The sequence below is a fragment of the Dermacentor albipictus genome, chromosome 1 (genome assembly GCF_038994185.2).
Source record: "Dermacentor albipictus isolate Rhodes 1998 colony chromosome 1, USDA_Dalb.pri_finalv2, whole genome shotgun sequence".
Lineage (NCBI taxonomy): Eukaryota > Metazoa > Arthropoda > Arachnida > Ixodida > Ixodidae > Dermacentor > Dermacentor albipictus.
The window spans coordinates 243,035,598-243,055,700 of NC_091821.1; the positions used below are offsets into that span (position 1 = coordinate 243,035,598).

Genomic DNA, 20,103 nt, shown 5'->3' on the forward strand with positions numbered 1-20,103 from the left:
ATCGCTGTTGAATTGCATCACCTCACGAATCTCCTCCTGCAAAACTTTTTCTAATCCTTCGAGCACAAGCGTAGTTAGACACAGTTATCAGACTGATCGCCGGCATTCTCCTTTCATTTCCGCTAATGCGCTGAAAGCTACACAGGGGAGTCGGCAAGGTGACACAAGGGAGCAATGCCGAGCTGGTCGCGCCCAAAGGTTGAACGCAATGCAACTTGCGGCGGCACCTCGTGGCAGTCGTGGTAGCTATGCTATGCTTATCATCTTGGAGGCCGTGCACAGCAGCAGATGCACCAGTGCACAACTTTCGTGTTTAGACTGGCAGTGCAAAGATGAGATGGTTTTCCTGTCTTTTTGAGATCGCAGACAGATATATGTTTCATTTATTTAGCTCAGATGAGCAATAATTGTATTACTGGGAGTGTTCTCGGCAATCACAGTATCAGCCAATAGCTGTTGTGGGTCCAGCTGTATGCAATGACACTGCATGATGATATTGTGGAAGCAAGAGCAAGCGTATCATATTGACCGCAAATAAGACGGGGACAGAGAGAGAGAACACATAAACAGCACAGGTGGTACAGCCCGTGCTGTTTATGTGTTCTCTCTCTCTGTCCCCATCTTATTTGCAGTCAATATGATATGCAGTAAATACTAACTAGGCTAAAGTGAAGTTCTTCTGAAGAGCAAGCGATTTTCACTGCTTTTGACATGAGATTGTAAATTCTCTGCTGCATGCAGTGCAATGATATTTAGCTGATACGTTCACAGGAGCCTCTTCAACAGATCAGCAACGTGTTCTTAGTATGTTCAAGAAGTGTTTCATGGCCCCTTTAAAAGAAGTGAATGAAGGCTGAAAGGCAGCATTTAGTCCCTCGATTCCATAAGAATACTGGGCATGTGTTCCAAGGCAGCTTTCGCTAGTTCACAATTGGCTCACAATTGCTAATTCCTTTTAGTATTAGTGGCATTGCTAGTCAAATATTTTGTACTTGTGCTAAATAAAAATGCATGCTTAATATATTTGATCTTATTGTTCATTACAATTTTATCTGAGTGGATTCACAAGACATTTGGTGTATTCTACCAGATTTTGAGTGTTGTTTTAGAAGAAACTATGCCAGAAAGAATGTTAACACTGGTTGTAATGAGCAGTAACTTGGCCTTATTGCCACAAACAAAAATACCTTGCATGTTTATAGTAGTGTGCAAAAGAGTGCTAATTTGGCTTATTGGCACATTATATAGCTAAATGCAGTAACAGCTCATGGGACATGACAGACAAAATGAACGCACAATTACTCACTGTCAACCAGATTTTATGTTGCATGAAACACTACATAAACATGTCAGAAGGAGAGAGGAGGAAGTAAGCATGTGAAATACAAAGCATAAGAAACATGTGCACCAGTTATACACATGAAAGAAGCGCAATTTCTTTGGAGAGTAGCAACACCAACGGTATCCTCGTACATGTCACCTTTCCTGTTGATGCAAAAAGCCTCGTATATTACATGTGCACACTGGTCTCAATAATACCTTAGTATCCTGTACTGATTGAACGCTAGTCATTTCATGTGTATCATTAATACCCATGTTTTTTATTTTTACACTTGGTATTTGGCATGCTTACCTCCTCTCTCCTTCCAGCACCTTCATATATATTGCCTTGTGCACAATAAAATTTGGTTGACAGTCGGCGCTTTGCCAATTGATTCCATTTGTCTGTACTATGTACTATTACATAATTTAGCTATATAGGTGTACTCAAGTATTCTTGATGTCCTGTGGTATGGTAGCTAGCTGGGCGAGTAGGTACACCTGCATTATTATTACTTACAGTGCGCACTACAAACACGGACCAAGAAAAGAGATGAAACACGAGTGCTGACTCAAGACTAAAAGTTTATTGCACTCAAACAGCCATATAAATAGAAAATCTCACACATGCGTACACCCATGCACCATACATTCCCTCAACCAAAAGCGGAACAAGACAGACAAGCGATAAAACAAGAAGTGCGATATTTTTAACGATTAGATGCTTGTAACAAACATTTTTTCTCATTGTGTAGTGCAAGTGACACCTGGCTTACACACCTGTCACTACATTTATTGATTAGTTAGGCCTCTGAAATGAGGCAGGCCTTTTAATTTTTATTTGTCCAGATTTTTGTTTCTCTCTCTTCTTGTGTCCGTGTTTGTAGTGCGAGCTGCAAGTAATAATAACTCTTGATGTAGGCAAGATTTTTGTAGAAAAAAAAATGGAAGTAGCACATTTACATAGAGATAATAATAATAATATTTGGGGTTTTACGTGCCAAAACCACTTTCTGATTATGAGGCACGCCGTAGTGGAGGACTCCGGAAATTTTGACCACCTGGGGTTCTTTAACGTGCACCTAAATCTAAGCACACGGGTGTTTTCGCATTTCGCCCCCATCGAAATGCGGCCGCCGTGGCCGGGATTCGATCCCGCGACCTCGTGCTCAGCAGCCCAACACCATAGCCACTGAGCAACCACGGCGGGTGTACATAGAGATAATATATAAAATTTCTTTTTTCTCAAGTTACTAGCTTGAAGAAGCATTTCGTGTTGTATTGAAAACAATGGTTCAAATAATCTGGAGTTACATTTTCAGCCGGAAACATTATTATATTGTCAATATACACATGTCAATATTGAGGATATCGTTGAATCTAAGGTTCTGTGTTTCGGCAACCAAAAGGGCTCTGCAGCCTCCTAGAACACTTCTGGTGGCTGAAACATCCTTACTAAGCATTAATCAATGTAGTCATGCAAAACACCAGTGCAGTAATTACATTCAACAAACACTCGTTCATTTCATGTGTTAAGCGCACATGCAATAATGTGTGCAGGAGAGAACAAAGCTTCTGTGAAGGCTGCTCCCAGTGCTTTAAACTGTTGTCAGATGGTGCCATGAGCATTATTGCAGCCGACACTAGATTTCCATTTTTTATTTGTTTACAATTGTGTAGTGAAATCTAGTATTATAGTACACTGTAGCGATATGCCAAAGCCACAGTGTGTGCGCTGCAGTGACTTCCAATTACAAGAAAACGAACTCGAACCTCCTCGGCACAGCTTGGAAGTAGAGAAAAGCAAAATGGCTGCATGGAACATATATCTTACATATTTTTGGCATGGTGCTGTCAGGTGTTGGTGTCTTGTTCGTGACCGAAATGCCCACAGTGGTGTGAATGCTGAGGCAGTTACGCCAATCTGCGCTGACTGAAATTTGTTGCTCCATGCTGCTCCAAAAAGGTCTTTACCTCAATTGCGGCACTGCTGCGCCATGATGTAGTTTCGGCAGTGTGAAAATTGGGAAGCTACTACACAGTATGGTGTGGTGCTGCTGCATTCATTGGCTGCATTCGTCCGTGACGTTACAGCCAGCGTGACCACCATTGTGACAGCCGACGGAATCAAATTGATACTTATTTTTACGCACCAACCGTGAGGCATGCATGAGGCTATAGTGATTTGCGTGGCCATGCTGGCTTTGCCACTGCATGATCAACACGGTAGTTTTACGCACCGAGGGCTGATGTGTGATGGCTTAAAGAAAATATTAAGTGAAGATTTCAGGTCGTTGAATTTAGCATCGGGCATTAAACCACATGCACAAAGGTTGTGTACTAGACCGCAGTTCATACTTTTTGTCAACTATATGTCTTTGGTAATGCATACATCTTTAAGAAAGCGCGCAAATGGCCCAGCCCTATACACCTTGTCCTGTGAGCGCTTATCAGTGGCGGAATAAATAACATTACGTGCTTGCACCGCTGATTATGGCTCATAAAGCTAAATCAGAATGTGCAGAATATCAAACCTGTGAAGCGTGCCAACATTAAATTGGCACTACAAAGGAAAATAATTTCAACTGCTCTGGTAAAAAAACCTATCTAAATAACAACCAACTTACTGTGAAAAGAGGCCAGGAAAGATGGGTGGCGATCCCGCCTTGGAGTTCCCGCTCCAGCTTGCTGTGACGTTGTAGATTTTGACGGCGACTGCTTGGGCATGGATAACTGTTCATCAGTGAAGTTGTACTACATTCCATCCTAGAAGAGCGGGAGACTGTAGTTGGCAAATTTCACGAATTTTTAATGGCCTACAATGGCCCAAATACGAGAAATTATTTTAAAGTTTGTTCATGACGCCACACTGGCACTGGTGTTTTGCCACAGAATTTAATTGGTAACTGGGACCTTCATTTTGTGACCTTCAGGATATGCCTTTAAAACTCAACCCTCTGCACAGTTTAGTTTTCATCTTCTCGGCCTCTAGGAACAAAACAAAAGTACATGCATGGGTGGGGAAATGTGCCATCCAGGAAATGAGAGTGCAGCCATTGCAAAGGAAAGTGAAGGGAGCAACAGTGCACTTTTGATGTCCACCTGTGTTGTCTCAACTGCACAATTGCAGCTGCCATGACACATGAGTGTCTGTCCACAGTTAGCTCTTAGGGGCAGCATACTATGGCCCTGTTAAAATAATGCAGCATCATGGGTGATTCGTTTCTGCATTTTTCACCACTGTATTCCCCACCATGTTGCAAGGAGTCGGGAGTGAATGTGCATTGGTGTTGTGTATTTCAAACGCTCTGCTGAAATGTTCTGTTTTATGTTCATGCGCACAATCATAATAATATACTGGTACAGTCACATTAATGTACCATCATAATGTTTTGCATTTTAATCATAATGCAAAACATTATGATTAGCACCGGCGTGGTACATTTTTTGCATTATATTCGACCATATGCAGTTAAATGAAAATTTGTTGTTGCTCAATGTGCTGGTAAATGCGGAGGGTAAGGTCCTTGTGAAGTGCTGGACAACTCAAGACTTCAGTGGAGAAGCCAACTGTACTCTCAAAAGAGGAGGTCTCTTGACTGGCAGCTGTTGGACACTGCTGTCATGAGGTGCTGTTGCATGCAACTATATATGCTTGCATGGCAACCTGAGTTGTCTGCTGAAGCTTTGCGAGTTAACATTCTTTATAGTTTCCTACAATCTGCTACAGTCATTTTCTATTCTTTTAATCTTGCCAAAACACAGAAGAGCATGTCCACCAGTCTTTCTCAGCACTTTTAAGCAGCAAGCACAAGGAACACATGCACCAGGGAGAGCACTCATAAATAGTTTAAGGTCAGAAGCTGGAATAGATTGTAGCTGTAAAAATAAAATTCAAGTGTTTTCTGAAGCTTTTTGAGGCTATGCATCTCAATGAAATATTCATTGTTTTGAAAGTAATTGGAAGCAGTTTTAAAATGCCATGAGGCCTTACAAGACAGTAAAAAAGTTGACTTGATGGGTACATGTGCTTATTACTGGAACAAAACATATGTTTATCAATGCTGCTTTTTAGTGTCTGGGAAAACAAAAGTGGATTGCTTGCACAAGCAGGAGCAATGCTTTTAGGTGCATGGGTCCTTCCAAATACTTGCACGTCTCCTTCCTTATAAGCAGCACTGATAGGGTCAAGGTCACATTAGATGCCTTTTGTTTTTGTGTCTGTTGATCATGAACATAGAATGCCTACTTGAAATCTCTCTTCCAGTTGTATGTTATTGCTATACTCTATTTCATACATAGGAGGCAACACTGCAATGGCTAGGGAGACCTCTCGTAACTCGCATTTGCATCCCAAAAAATTGTGCATTACATATGAAAGAAAGATATGGGCAAGTGTCGTGTAATTTGTTGTAAAATTGTGTCACACTTTTGAGTTTCAAAATATGCCACAATTATTACATGGGAGGTGTTGTAGATCTGAGCCTATTTACCATCGATTTAGTGGTGTCTCATATTTTTTAGAGAAGCGGCCGCCACAGTGAGCCACTTATGCCTGCGACCAAAACATTGTGTTTTGCATATGGAAGCACTAAGTTGCACAAATGTGTGATTTGATGTATTTTTATGTCGACAGGTTGTATTTGTAATATTCAAAGTAGTTATTCCATAGAAAGTATTGCAGATAAAAAAAAAAACTTCACTGCAAAATGCGCAGAGTGAGGCTTCTATGACTGCAGTACTTGTCGCTTTTCCTCAGCATTGCCCAGAACGATGTATGAAATGGAGTATAGTGTGTTCAGCAGTCAGTTTTTTTTTTCTTTTAATATAATCTGGGGCATGTGTGGTTTTCTCTTCCTCTATCAGTGAGCTGTGGCAGGTGCAGTTGTGCTAAATGCATGGCATGCTGTGCTTTTAAACTTTTCTGGCTGAAAACTCTGCATGCAAGCAGCATATGTAGCTATGGGATAGTGGGGTGCTGTGGGCATAAGACTAGGTTTCCCATCATTCCAGGTACAAGAGGATGAGATGGCTATGAAAAAGGAGAAATCTGATGAAGATGCAGCCTCTGGCAACGTCGAGCCTGGTTCTCTGGGGATGGCACTGGCCAAAATTGTTGCCAAGCTGCTGGAGAAACACAACTGTGCCACAGCCCTCTTCAAGGATGAAGTGCTGTTTTGGAATTGGGCAAAAGATGGATCTGATGAGCCACTTTTGCAGGCTATAAGCAGTGCCACCCAAGCTATCTTCAGTGAAACAAAGCACAGCATGAGCAAATCGGCACTCCTTAATGCTGGCCAGGGTGACTGTCTGGCCAAGTACCCTTTGGACATTGATTTTTCTAGCCGATGGCCTGGTAAGGATCCATTGGTGGAGCACCCAATGAACTTGGCATCCAGTGAAATAGCCAGCAGGCCTTGCATCAGTGGTAGGCATGACTACTTAGCAATGGGTGACTTTACAACAGTGCCAGCCGATGATGTTGATGAATTCTGGGAGAGAGGTTTTGACCCGACAGAACAATTCGACTTTTTAGACTCTGATGAAGATGACATTGTAGCAGCAGAAGAATCTGTTACGAAATGTCCTACTCCCTGGCCCAGTACCAGTACAAGCAGCGGTTCAGACTCGTCAGCAACTTGGGCAACCTGCAGTGCACATTCTTCCTCCAGCTTCCTGGAAAAAAAGGCTAAAGTGGAGGCAACAGTCCCCATCTCTGAACCTGAACAGAGCTCTGCTAAGGAGAAGATCAACACTCCTGGAGACACCTGGCATCCAACATGGATTGAAGATCTTCTCAGGGTGTGCCCCGATGCAGAAGTTGACCCAATTTTTGCAGACATTAGTCGCAAAGTGGCAAACTCTACTAAAGGGACAGGAGCACGTCCCAAGGAAAGACGAAACGATTCTAGTGCTGGCAGCAGTGGATCCTCCGCTGACAGCAACACCAATCTGGTAGGGTGGGTAGGCTCTTATTTCACTCTTCTGCGTGACAGACACTGTGCAAGAAACTGATTTTCTGTCTTTCTGACACTTGTGCCATAGGAACAAGCACAAGGGCTCTTCACAGCAACAAGAGGGCTCTGCTGCTCATGAGAGCTCCCAGGTAAGAAATTTGCTTTGATGAACATGACAATGGCTGCCAAACCTGGGTGTACACAGTGCACTCCTATTCAATGCAAGTAATGTCATATAGGTGTGTGCTGTTGCTCCTGCAGTTGGTTTCATGCCATACAGAATAAGTAGTGCTGGAACCAACAAGGCAAACTTAAGGTTAGCATTTGTTCATTTTATTATGATTTAAAATTTATTTTGTGGATGCTCGCTTCTATGAGGTTATGGCGAGCTGTCAGCGTTTGGGCGACGAAGTTGCACCTCCGCAGCTCTGCGCGCTCGGGCTAGAGCGCAGGAAAGAACATCTGGGCAAGATCGAAGGGACTTGTGGTTGTCTGTGTTTGAGTGACGATAAATAAGATATGTGGGACAAGAAACGCCTCACGTCTCCCCAGAAGTGGCGACCCGGACACCGGACGGCAATGTGCCACTTGCTTATCCCTTCATCGTTTTCCGGGTGGCGACACCAAAAGCCTTGAGCACTCCGGCAGATCATGGACACATCACCCCTCAACGACGCGATGCCGAATGCCATGGCAACGGACCCTGTCATCGCTACCAAAGGCGTTGTCGCTACTATCAAGCTACCGGAGTTCTGGCCATCCGACTATGAACACTGAGTGGTTTCTGGAGCGTCGAGCCACTTTTCCGACGAGACCACGTGACATTTCAAACCGTAAGGTATACGACCACGTCATATGTGCGCTACCACCTGCTGTCATTGCTGTCGTCAGGGACATTCTGCGCTCTCCGCCTCCTGAAAACCCATACAACTACAGTGTACTAGAATAATCTTCTAGTACACTGTACGTACGACCATGGCACAACACTCTAAAGAGGGAACTCATACGGTGAACAACAGAGTCAGAACAGTGTAGGCTGCAGCAGCTGCTCATCGTGGAGCAACTCGGTGACCAAAAGACCACGGAGCTTCTGCGTCGCATGCGTCATCTCATCGGCGATCACTCTGCTGCATTGGACGCGTCGATTCTACGCGAATTCTTCCTGCAGCGACTGCCTCAGCAGGTGCGGATGATATTGTGTGACCTCCTCCGAATCCCCCGACTCCCTGGCACAGATGGCCTACAAAATCATGGATGTCGGCGCCCCCATAATATCTGCCATCTTCGTCGTACGAAGCGCCGGTCCGCGACGACCGCTTGGACCGCCTTCTTAACGCTAACGAGCGACTCATCCGTGGAGTAGACTAGGCCGCCGAGCTCAACTTGCCCGAGTCGACCAACGACGCAGCACGTCAACACACCAACGCCACAGTTGCAGCCGCGCAAGTCTTTCTCGCAACGTGTGTTGGTACCACCACCGATACGAAGCACGCACTCGTTAGTGCCGTCAGCCTTCTGCGTTTGCGGAAAACGCGCGGGCCACGCATTAAAGGTGGCCAGTGCTTTAGGCCCGACATCAAGCCGCCTATTCCACGTCACCGACGGTGTTACAGAGGTCCGATATCTCATCGACACTGGTGGAGGACTCGTACGATATCGCATCGACACGCTGGAGGACCGCTGACGACGGCACACCCTGCCACCTGTCACTGCTGTTAACGGTTCGGCCATTCAGACGTATAGACAGCAGTCTGTCGCACTTGAGATTGGCTTGAGATGCACGTTTAGGTGGATTTGTTTAATCGCCGATGTATGTGTGCCAATTATAGGTGTGGATTTTCTTTGTCATTTCGAGCTTGTGGTAGACCTCCAACACAACAGTCTCCTGGATTCCGAGATACACCTAATGGTTCCAGGTGTAACATCACGTTTACCACCCTTGCATCTGTTGCAAGCTCATGCCAAAGTCTCCCCGCCTTGGTCTATGCTGCTCGAAAAATTTTCTCATCTGTTTCGAGCTTCTTCTCTCAAAGACCAGTACATCACAACGTCACCCTTCACATTGTGACTGTGGGAGCACCAGTTTTTGCACATCCTCTTCACCTCGCTCCTGCCCGCTACAAGACTGCGCGACAAGAATTCGAGCATATGCTTGAGCTCTGGTACATTTGTCCCTCATCTAGTCCCTGGTCATCACTGCTACACATGGTGCCTAAGCCATCACAAGACTGGAGACCGTGCAGGGACTACCGCACTCTTAACAAAGTGACTGTACCAGACTGTTGTCACATACCACACACCCAGGACTTTACCGCATTGCTGCAGGGTTGCACCATATTCAGCAAAAAAATTGGAGGACGCTTAAGCTTCGCCTTCAAGAGTGGAACGCGACAGCGTTCCCGTCGACCCGCCAAGGGGTGTAAGACAGTGGGCTACGACGCTCCCCGCGTATCGGACGCGGTGAGCGTCGAGCAGCGCCGCGTTCGGCGCGGCAACGAAATGTGCGCCTGAGCAAGCGACGCACGCCTGAGCCTTAGAAACAGCTAGTTTCTAAGGCAACACCGCATTCACTAGAGACGCTTTTGTACCGCTTTGAAGCACCGAACTCGTGGCTGAGTGGTAGAGTCTCCGTCTCACACTCCGGAGACCCTGGTTCGATTCCCACCCAGCCCATGTTGCAAGTTGTTTTTTATTCATGAAGTGCCTGCTGGGATTTATCGCTCACGGCCAACGACGCCGACGACACCGGCTTTTCTGCGACACGAGCTCCTTAACGCTGTCGCGTTAATAGATTTAATCAAAGCATGCCACCAAATACCTGTTGAGCCTTCTGACGTACTACCGAAGACTGCCATTGTAACACCCTTTGGCATGTTCGAATACCTATGTATGCCATTCACTTTACAAAATGCTGTAGGAACTTTTCAATGGTTTGTCGACCAAGTTCTTCGTGGTTTGGCCTGCTGTTTCGCATATATCGACGATATCCTCATCTTCAGCACGTCAGCAGAAGATAAAGAGTTGCTCCTGCGTCAGGTTCTTGCGTGACTCCGAAAATATGGACTAGTCGTAAACGAACCGAAGGGCGAGTTTGGTGTTTCTGCATTAGACTTCCTTGGCTATTGCATGGATTCCCACGGGATCTCTCTTCCTGCGGCTCATGTGGAAGCCATAATACAATTTCCACCACCATCAACTATGAAAAAACTGCGTGAATTCCTTGACCTTGCCAACTATTACCGGCGATTCATTCCTCACTGCACTTCCATCTTGCAGCCACCCAACACACTCCTGTCTGGTCAAACGACACCGAACGCTTCCATACCCTGGACAGACATTGCTGAGACAGTTTTCAGCTCCATCAAGGAAGCTCTCACCAACATGACACTACTCGTGCATCCCAAGTTCAGACCTCCCACGTCACCCTAGGTTGACGCCTCGGATGTCACCATTGGAGCAGTACTGCAGCAGTTGGTAGATGGAGTGTGGCAGCTGGTTGCGTTCATCTCGAGGAAGCTCTCGCAATCTGAGCACCGTTACAGCACCATAGGTCATGAACTGCTGGCAGCCTACTTAGCTGATTTCCGCCACTCACGTGCGCTTCGACCACGTACGCTTCGAACTCTGCCAACACTCCATGCAGGATCCACCAGCTTGCCGATATTTTGCCACGAGTGACATCCGACGTATAAGTGGTAAGGACAACCCCGTTGCTGCCGCACTATACAGAATAGAAGTCAGCGCAAATGTCGATGAGTGCCCACCAGTGGATTTCGCAGCCATGGCCACAACATAGCGAGAGGACAACAAACTTCAGGCCCTACGACTGAAAGAGAACTCCCTCGAATTCAAAGAAGTGCGACTTCCAGGCTGTGCTATGCCCTTGGTTTGTGACATCTCCACCGGTTGTCCTCGCCCGTGTGAACCACCTTTTTTTCGATGCCTTGCATTCCTTGTCGCACCCTGGCATCCATGCGACTCAACGCCCTGTCACTACACTATACCTGTGGCCACACATGAACATTCACGTCTGTCGCTGGACGCACACTTGTCTCAAGTACCAACAAACCAAATTTTAACTCCACACAGGGAGTAAACTCGGTACCTTCAGGTCTCCCGATTCCTGCTTTAGTCATGTGCACCTTGACCTAGTCGGTCCTTTTCCCATATCCAAGAACAGCCAGTATAAAGTGACATGCATAGACCGGTTCATGCGATGGCCTGAGGCACTACCACTCAGTGATATCACGGCAGAGTCAGTTGCCTGCGGCTTTATCACCATGTGGATTAACCACTACGGAGTTCCCACAACAGATTGAGGCCGTCATTTCAACTCCGCTCTTTTTCATACTTATCCTGATTGCTTGGTGTCAGCCACGTCAAGACGATGGCCTATCACCCGATCTTTAACGGCATGGTTGAGACACTCCACCACCAGCTCAAAGCCTCGCTCATGGTGTCATGACCATTGATACCGTGGATGGAGTGTCTCGTCCTTCTTGCTCTTCAGTTAAGCTCATTTTCAGCACTACCTTAAGGCTTTCTGGACAATTTTTCAACCTGTCGCCAGCACCAACATTCAATGTTGGTGATTATGCCAGTCGCCTCAAGGTTGCCATGGGAGATGTGTCTCGTATTCAATCCCACCAACGTTCTCAACAATCCTTCATCAGTCGTGCTCTCTGTGATTGCACACGCATCTTTGTGCGACACGACGCAGTCCAGCCACCACTGCAACAACCATACAGTGGACCCTTCAAGGTCATCAAGCTCTGCCCCAAAAACTTCGTCCTGCTGCTGAATGGACATGAGGATAATGTCTCCATCGACCGTATTAAGCCAGCATTCCTCAACACCGACACCATCCTTGTGGGCAACAAGCAATCTACGAGCGCCAGGTGTGTCCACTTCGCTGCTGCAAGACCTACCAACGGCTCTTGGACATTGCTCTTTCCCATCCTGGCTCTCTCGCTAGAAAGGCCCTCCTGCTATGGCGAGCTGTCAGCGTTTGGACGTTAACGATGAAGTTGCACCTCTGCAGCTCCGCGCGCTCGAGCCAGAAGGAAGGAGAAAAGAACATCCGGGCAAGATCGAAGGGTCCCATGGTTGTCTGCATTTGAGTGACAATAAGTAAAATATGTGAGACAAGGAATGCCTCATGTCTCCCCAGAAGGTAATAGGTCAATGAGACTTTAGCCTGTCCAGAAGTAAAGTGATTTGCACAGGAAAGTAACTTCATTGCCTAACAAGCTATTTGCTCCTATGGTGAAGTGTGTTTGTGGTACTGCGGGAGGAACTCTTGGGCTGTGAGCACGCAGACTAGCTGCTGACTGACAGCTCTGAGGTGCTCCACGGTGTTAGTGTGTGAGGCCGGGTTAATAAACACTTCACCGAAGTGACAACATAAGTGAACTGTGGCTTTTCATGTTTACATAGACACTTTATTAATTAATAAAATATTTATTTATTTATTTATTTACCTATTTATTTATTTTTTTATTTATTTATTTATTTTAGTTCATTGTATAGGATGTAAATAGTTCCCTTCCCTCTACTCTACCCTCTGCTCCTAGCCTCTCTCCATGTCTCACCCTGTTTATTCAGGCAGTCTTGTGGTAATCCAGGTTCTGCTTAGTTTTGGCTTGCATTGTCTTTGTCTACATGTTTATACTTGAAGTGGGCATTTGCAGCCTCCAGAGCAGGACTGATTGTGCTTTACACTAGCTGCAGATCTTTTGCATCTCTTCACGATTAGGCAGAGGGAATGCTGACTTGTTTCAGATTTGCTTCTCAGGAGGGTTCTCCGACTAGTGAAACTCTCAAGCGGAATCGAATGTGAATATTAAAGAAAAACGTATGACTTTTGAATGTGTTATTTCTAAGCATGCTTACATATAATTGTTCTGCAGAGTTCATTTGATAAAAAAAGTTTATTTACATTATTTTGTGCGTAATGCCATTCACAGCTGGATGTCTGGTCAACTAAGGAGCTCGTAAATGAGAAACAACTAAAAAATGATTGTACCTGGGGCACCGTGACAATTACAGTAATGAAAAAAAAAAGGAACAGCACTTCACATTGTTTTGAAGGGATTCTAATGCAGTGAGGCTGGCCATAAGTTATAAATTGCCCTACCTAAAATGAGGCAACAAATCCTGTAGACTGTTCCTTGTGTTTACTCCTTGTGTTCGTGCAGCCACCACCAGCAGTGAAATCATTTTGAATGGTTGCCACTTGTACTGATCTTTCTTCCTGTAGACTTTATTCAGTAAGTTTTATCTCTCAAATCTGCACAGAAACAAATATTCAACAGTTTTGAGTAGTGAATTCTCACTTGGAAAGTGAATCAAATGGCAAAGACTATCCCTTATTTGAAATTTCAAATATTTGCACAACCTACTTTTCACTTTTTCATTTGTCTGCACATACGTTCCATAACTAATTTCAATGCTAGAACAAAATTGACAGTCATGGCGTTAAAGAGAAACGATCCCTTATTTGAAATTTCAAATATTTGCACAACCTACTTTTCACTTTTTCATTTGTCTGCACATATTATTCCATAACTAATTTCAATGCTAGAACAAAATTGACAGTCATGGCGTTAAAGAGAAACGAAACAAAGGTTCTCAAACTGATTTCTTATGGCTGGAATTTTTTTGTGTGAAGGAAAATAGATAAATAGAGAAATGGCACTTGCAGGCATATTTTTATGTAGAGGAAACATCTATACATGTTTCACGATGCTTGGGACCCCTGTGTGAAATTTTGGGCAGAAGGCCTGAATTGCAAGAGATGCCTTTCTATCACAGTCTTTTTCTTGTTGAATGTAGTGTTATTTTGAGTTGTAAAGTACATTCATTATCTTCAATATTATAGAAGCTTCTAAAACTGTTTGGAGACATAAACCTAATGATTCATGGTTAGGAAAATTCAGTGCGAAACAAGAGACAAAGAAGGATAAGCATGATACAACTTCATTGTCCCTTGGATTTTGCACTGAATTTTCGTAACCATGAATCCAACGTTCCAGCTAGCCCAATTAGCAGTCTTGATGATAAGCCTTATGATTTGTGCACCTGAATGAATGATCTGTGCTATTTTATTTTCATCTATACAGTTTCATTTTTTGGATGAGAAATGGTAAGAGGCTGATTAAATTTTGAGGCTAGACACGCATGATTTGGAAACCCAGCTTTTTCTCATTTAGCTTTTTTGGCTCGATTGAGAAACTCAAGATTGGTCTGTTCTATTCATAAATTACTGTTACTCATTAGGCATAATATGATTATAGAATTGCAGAGGCTTCCTGAAACCTCTGCTTAGTGCAGGTGTTGGGTTTCTAGGAGTGTTTGGGGATTAGACCAAGCTTGATATAGATTATTGATAGACTATGTACAGTGTTTTGGCTTGCCACTGACAACAGTGCTGGCCATAACAACCAAGGGTACAAGGTCCATCTTCGCTCGTTACTCAAAAGGATTGTGCTGGCTAGGACCACCAAGGTCATAAATAAGGCCCAATCCTAAGGACTAAGAGTTGTAAATATTTACTGAACAATAAAGGTTTGTCTGCCTAATTTTGTACCTGTGCATGCACTGAAGCAAGGTTTCTCGAAAGCTTATGTACAACTAAAGAAATTAAATTTCAATTTTGATAGATTTTAAGAAAATAATCTCAATATCTCATAAAATTATACCCTCTTGTTGGCTCCAAGCCAAGTGAACACTAAAAATGCAGCTCTGTAATGTGCAGCACTACAGCACTGCAGCTGTGCTACTCAAATAAACAAGCTTTTCCAATGTCACAAGTATGCATTGTTTTATTAGTATTTCGAGCTCGCTCAAGGGTCCTCACTATAGTGAGCAAGATTCCTTGTTTCCTATGTTATTTATGGGGGCGCATGTGTTTGTATGTACGGAGTGTTCTATAGCAACTAATATACTGCGCAGACAACTTTGGTGCAATTTCCAAGCCTTGACTGGTTCAATGTTTATCATGCAGTGCTACCTCAGCATAACCTACAGTTGAAAATTGAACTGCCTTGAGATCCTCTTGCTTGTTTTTGATTCCCTTACTGCATGAGGATTCCGGTTATCACAGTGCCATTATTTGTGACCACCATTGCTACAGGATGAACTGGCTTCTGCTGAATGGCCGTGGAAGCTTGGTAGTAATGGAGAGCTGACTACCATTGGGCCCTGGTCCCCACTTCGAGTTGGAAGTCAGCCCCCTCCACCAGCAGTGCGCAGCGCTTACATTGAGGCCCTCCGGAAGGAGCTTGAGGCAGAAATTGATGAACTTCTGTACAACCTCTACGAGCTAGCACAACCTTGGGTACTCAGTTTTTCTGCTTGTGTGGCTCATGCATCAGTTGTACTAGTTTTCTCAGAAAGCAACACTCCAATATGACTTTATAAGTATTGCTCAAAAGTAGTTTTTGTTGCATGCCTTACGCAAGTCATCCAGTGCATTCATTTTTCCTAGTGTCTCAGGCTTTTAGTGTGCTGTTTCAGTTGGACACAAGGATATCCTTAACTTTTGTCACATGCAATTCTCTGATGCATGTGACAAAAAGCCATCTGATAAATGGGTGCTGAGCATCTTGAAAATTCTGCTGCAAATATAATTATTTCAGTGCAGATGCTGCAGTTCATCTTTATAGCATATGACCCAGATTGCATGACCTTGATTGAATATGTATGCATATAAATCTACAGAGGAAGCAATAAAAAAATGTGGGCTTTTCTTAGTTTCAGGAGAACCCAGCTGGAGCCTGTGGTGAAAACAAGGAAATGTGGCCGTTGCAACCGCCTGGCATGCCATTTCCTTCGTACCAGTGTTCCTTTCTTCCTCAACCTAACATTGGGTTGGCATTGCCAAGTATTGCAGCATCGATGCCGGATGGTTTCTCTCCTGAAAACCAGCCTTTGTCATCAGGGATAAGGCCACCTGGCTTCTATGTGCCAAACATGAATTTCAGGCCCCAAGCACCCAGACAAAACCCATCAGCACTCAATGCTCATTCAAATGCATCTATGCACAATAACTTTGAACCCAGCAAGTATGCAAACAAATATTCTGCACCCGATGGCACAGCTGATGCAAAACCACTTTCATCAACAAGCCCAAGTTTCACCAGAACTTTTCTTGGTGCAGATACAGTTTCCCACTCTTCAATGCCAACTGCTTTGTCTCACATTCCACCAGTCAACACGGCTGGACTTGGTACCATTGAACAAATAGCACATGGCATGGGACTTGCACACACTTCTGAACAGTCTGGTTCAGATATTGGCCTTACAAATTCAGTAACATTGGCAACAAAGATACCTGTTGCAATGGGTGTTGAAAACTCTGGTGCTAGTGGTGCCTTTGACATGAACCTTCTGGACACTGGCCTTACAAACTGCAGTGCAGAGGTCTCCATCGCCACCATCCATGACAATGCTGTTCCCAGTACAGTTATGAAAGGTGGACCTACAAGCTTCATGCCCAATAGCAATGCTGTAAAGGAGTTGAAGACTAGTTTACCTACAACTTCAAGCCTCCAGTCCATTCATACATACACAGCTAGCCCACATACTCCTGGATGCTCTGGTTCATCAATACCGCAGTCTTTTACAGTTCCAAATTGCACCACACAGGCTGATTGCGCAGCGTCGCCAGCCTTTACAGGTAATACACGGAACAACCAAGTGCCATGGACGCATACATCTCAGCTGTACACTTCCGAGTTAAGTAGTTCACAGTCACGTAGTTTGCCTCACAGCATCTCGCTTCCCAACTGTTCACTAGCAAGTAATTCACATGGCACTACTACTGATGCGACCATTTCAGAGGTTTCTTCAAAAAGCAGCACCAATATTTCAAGCAAACCTTTCCATAATGTTCCTCACTCATACACAACAAGTGACAGATCAGCTGCTCCAACTCTTATACCTGAGCTTTTGCAAGCTGAGGCTGGTGCTCCATCTGGTGCTTCATTAACCAAGTCATCATCATCTTCTAACCTGCCTTCCAATGCAGCTGTGCCAGGTAGCCCATGTGTCGCCTCAACTTCTTATCCCCTTTTGCACAATGCAGCGGTTACTGTGACATTTACAAACTGCTCAGCACCGCCTCCTTTGTTGTCTACCTCCCTTGGAAACATAAGCTACGGTGCAATTCCTTGGACATTCCCTTGGCCACCTTCGCATCTCGGCCATGAGGCCTTGTCTAGGCAACCTGCATGGCATCAACATGGACCTGCATCATGGGCCACACATGGTCCTAGAGCTGGCCCTATCAATTGTAATTTACCTGGTCATGGAAACTGTACTTTAGCTGGGCATGTTCGGGTGTCTCCACCACTTAACACCCGGCCTCCAGCATGTACTTTAGTGAACCCTCATCATCTCCGACTGGGTCCAGGGCCTATTCCTAGGCCCCCCTGGCCCACTTCATGGACCCCTCCGTGGCCTGGTCATGGTCAGTTGTCTTGGCCATTATCCACTTGGCCCCTGCCACCACCAGAACACAGGAGCCCTCAGGAACCTGCCTCCAGGGCCCTTGCCAGGCCCATGCAATGTGCTTTGCCACCAGCACCATGGACTCACATACGAATGAGAACTGCAGTTCTGCCTCCGCCCAACACACAGCCAACATCAGTGTGTGGAATTGTTGCCTCGCCCTCCTTTGGACCAATGCTGCGGCCGCCTCCTCACCGACCACCTATAGCTGCTGGAATCTGCTCGTATCAGGGGCAAGCTCTTGTCGGAGCTAAAACTCCACCAAAACCTATGACCGACTCATTGCTTGGCCCATGGCATCGACCACCACCTCCTACACCCTCTGCAGGTGCAGCCACATTATGCCCTGCAGTTCCTCAGCCTGGCTTGCTTAATGCTACCTCCAGTGCAAATGTGCCTACAACTAGCATAACTGCATCCCCTTCTTTGCCAGTGCGTTCAGAGCCCACAGCAGCACATGTAACAAACAGTCTTGCAGGCCCAGCTTCCCGAAACATGGCAGCTCCTGCACCACGCCATGCACCTAAGGCTGCGCAGGGTCGATGTTTTAAACCACCAGTTGGTGCTAGCCCCAAGGTTACTTCAATAAATCCTACATCAAGGCTACCACCACGTTTAGCACCACGTCTAGCTGCAAAGCTCGCCATGCGGCCTTCTGCTACATCAAACTGTGGGGATGGTTCTGACACATCTGAATTCTGTCCAGAGACAGACAGACCTGCAAGTCAGCCCTGCAAAGATTCTTCTCAAATTGTTCCTGAAATGGCCAGTCGGCAGCCTATTAAACACTTCAAGGAACAGTCTCAGATTGTTCCTGAAGTAGCCAATCGGCAGCCAGCTAAACCATGCAGAGACACTTCTAAAATTGTGTCGGAAGTGACCAGTCGGCAGCCTGTTGCTGGTGGTTCAATGCGCTGTGATGGCAAAGCACTGACCAAGACTGAATGCTCTGGACACAGTGCTAAAACGGGATCTTCATCTTGCAACGTATCTACAGGGCAGGGCATGGCTTGGCGTAAAGCCCCCAATTTCAAGAGCTCACCTGGTGTCTCAAGCCATAGCATGCGGTAAGTAATCAATGTATTGGAGCAAATTTTAAAGCCATGCGAGGCATGTCCATGAAGCATAGGATTCTGCACTTAATCAGTTGACCTCAACAGATAAAGGGAATCAGCGTCTTCAGCTGGTATAATAGCCAGCACAGCTCTATATGATGGTACTTCATGCGATGTGAGTTTTTCCTTTTTTTTTCTTTTGTGATGTTTCATTAAACCTTGTAGTGATATTTTTTGCAGAAAACTGTAGCTACAGTCAACTTTTGTAATTTGGGAATCAGCTTTCGTTTCTTTTTGATAAGGCTCAAAAAAGTCTCTCAAGACCTTGCTCATGCTCCTTTAACAACTATATATGTTGGACATTTTTTTTGTTTGACCAATAAATGCTATGACATACTGAGACAAAAAAGAACTGGAGTAGCAATGCTTACATAGCTCGTGTAATTTTTTTTTTACAGCAACAGTGAACAGAACATGACTGCACCAGCACTGCCAGAAAAACGTCGCCAAGAGACTTATAGTACAGCTCCACCGTATTCATCATCCGGAAGAAGGAAGAAGCGACGTTAAAGTCCTCAAATGAGAAGTTTTATTCTGGTCACTTAAGTAACAATACTGAAAAAAATGCATCGCCTTTTGTTACACTGCTTGTTGTATACTACAAGGCTGCCACCAAGAGTGACCTTTCATGTTTGCAGCTCCTGTTGTATAACAATAGCCTAAATGAAACGTTTTATGTATTGTCAGTTATTCGTCACAAGAAACCTTACAGTGGTGGTTATGGACTCAAAGGAAGGTCGTATGGAGAAGGCCACAGATATATTAATAACGACAAATTACATGCATTGCATACAGGGCAATCAAGAACCACCTGCATGCCATAAATATGGCTGGGTGTGGGGAGTGATGTGACGGGCACCAAGCATACAGCTGTGAAATTGCCCATGCTTGCACCAAAATAATTTAAACCCTGAACGTGGCAAAATTGTTCAGATGGCGGCATCGGAGTGAGCCTTGGGTGCATTCCAACCACTACCATGGGAGTGTGGCATCTCGTATGGGGGCTCTACTACGCAATAACTGGTTGTGCTCTTGTAGTTCAAAAGTGCGTGTTCGCACGCACTTTTTCTACAAACTTGAACCGTGTACATGCAACAGAAAGGGTGGGTATGTCACGATCATACTGAATTCTCTGAGCTGCTTTACTTCGGGGGACCAAACCTACAGTGCATTTTGATGTGCACATGTACACCGACCAG

General features: G+C 45.0%; 1 protein-coding gene and 1 long non-coding RNA gene across 11 annotated transcripts in view; one reads left to right on the forward strand and one right to left on the reverse strand.

Annotated features, from left to right (window-relative positions):
* The window catches only part of LOC135901610 (mucin-2-like), a 76,848-nt gene extending 57,258 nt beyond the window's left edge, over positions 1-19,590 (forward strand). For all 10 annotated transcript variants that reach the window (XM_065431456.2, XM_065431461.2, XM_065431459.2 and 7 more), the window contains 5 exons: positions 6,334-7,280; positions 7,366-7,426; positions 15,412-15,615; positions 16,032-18,856; positions 19,303-19,590. In XM_065431456.2, coding sequence (XP_065287528.1) covers positions 6,334-7,280; positions 7,366-7,426; positions 15,412-15,615; positions 16,032-18,856; positions 19,303-19,414 — 4,149 coding nt within the window. In that variant the 3' untranslated portion in view covers positions 19,415-19,590. The remainder of the gene's footprint in view (positions 1-6,333; positions 7,281-7,365; positions 7,427-15,411; positions 15,616-16,031; positions 18,857-19,302) is intronic.
* LOC135901612 (uncharacterized) lies at positions 1,893-8,115 on the reverse strand. The gene is made up of 3 exons (XR_010564196.1): positions 7,820-8,115; positions 3,948-4,086; positions 1,893-2,213 (listed from the first exon to the last, which is right to left on the reverse strand). It is a non-coding gene; the product is annotated as an uncharacterized lncRNA (long non-coding RNA).
* Positions 19,591-20,103: the final 513 nt, after the last annotated feature.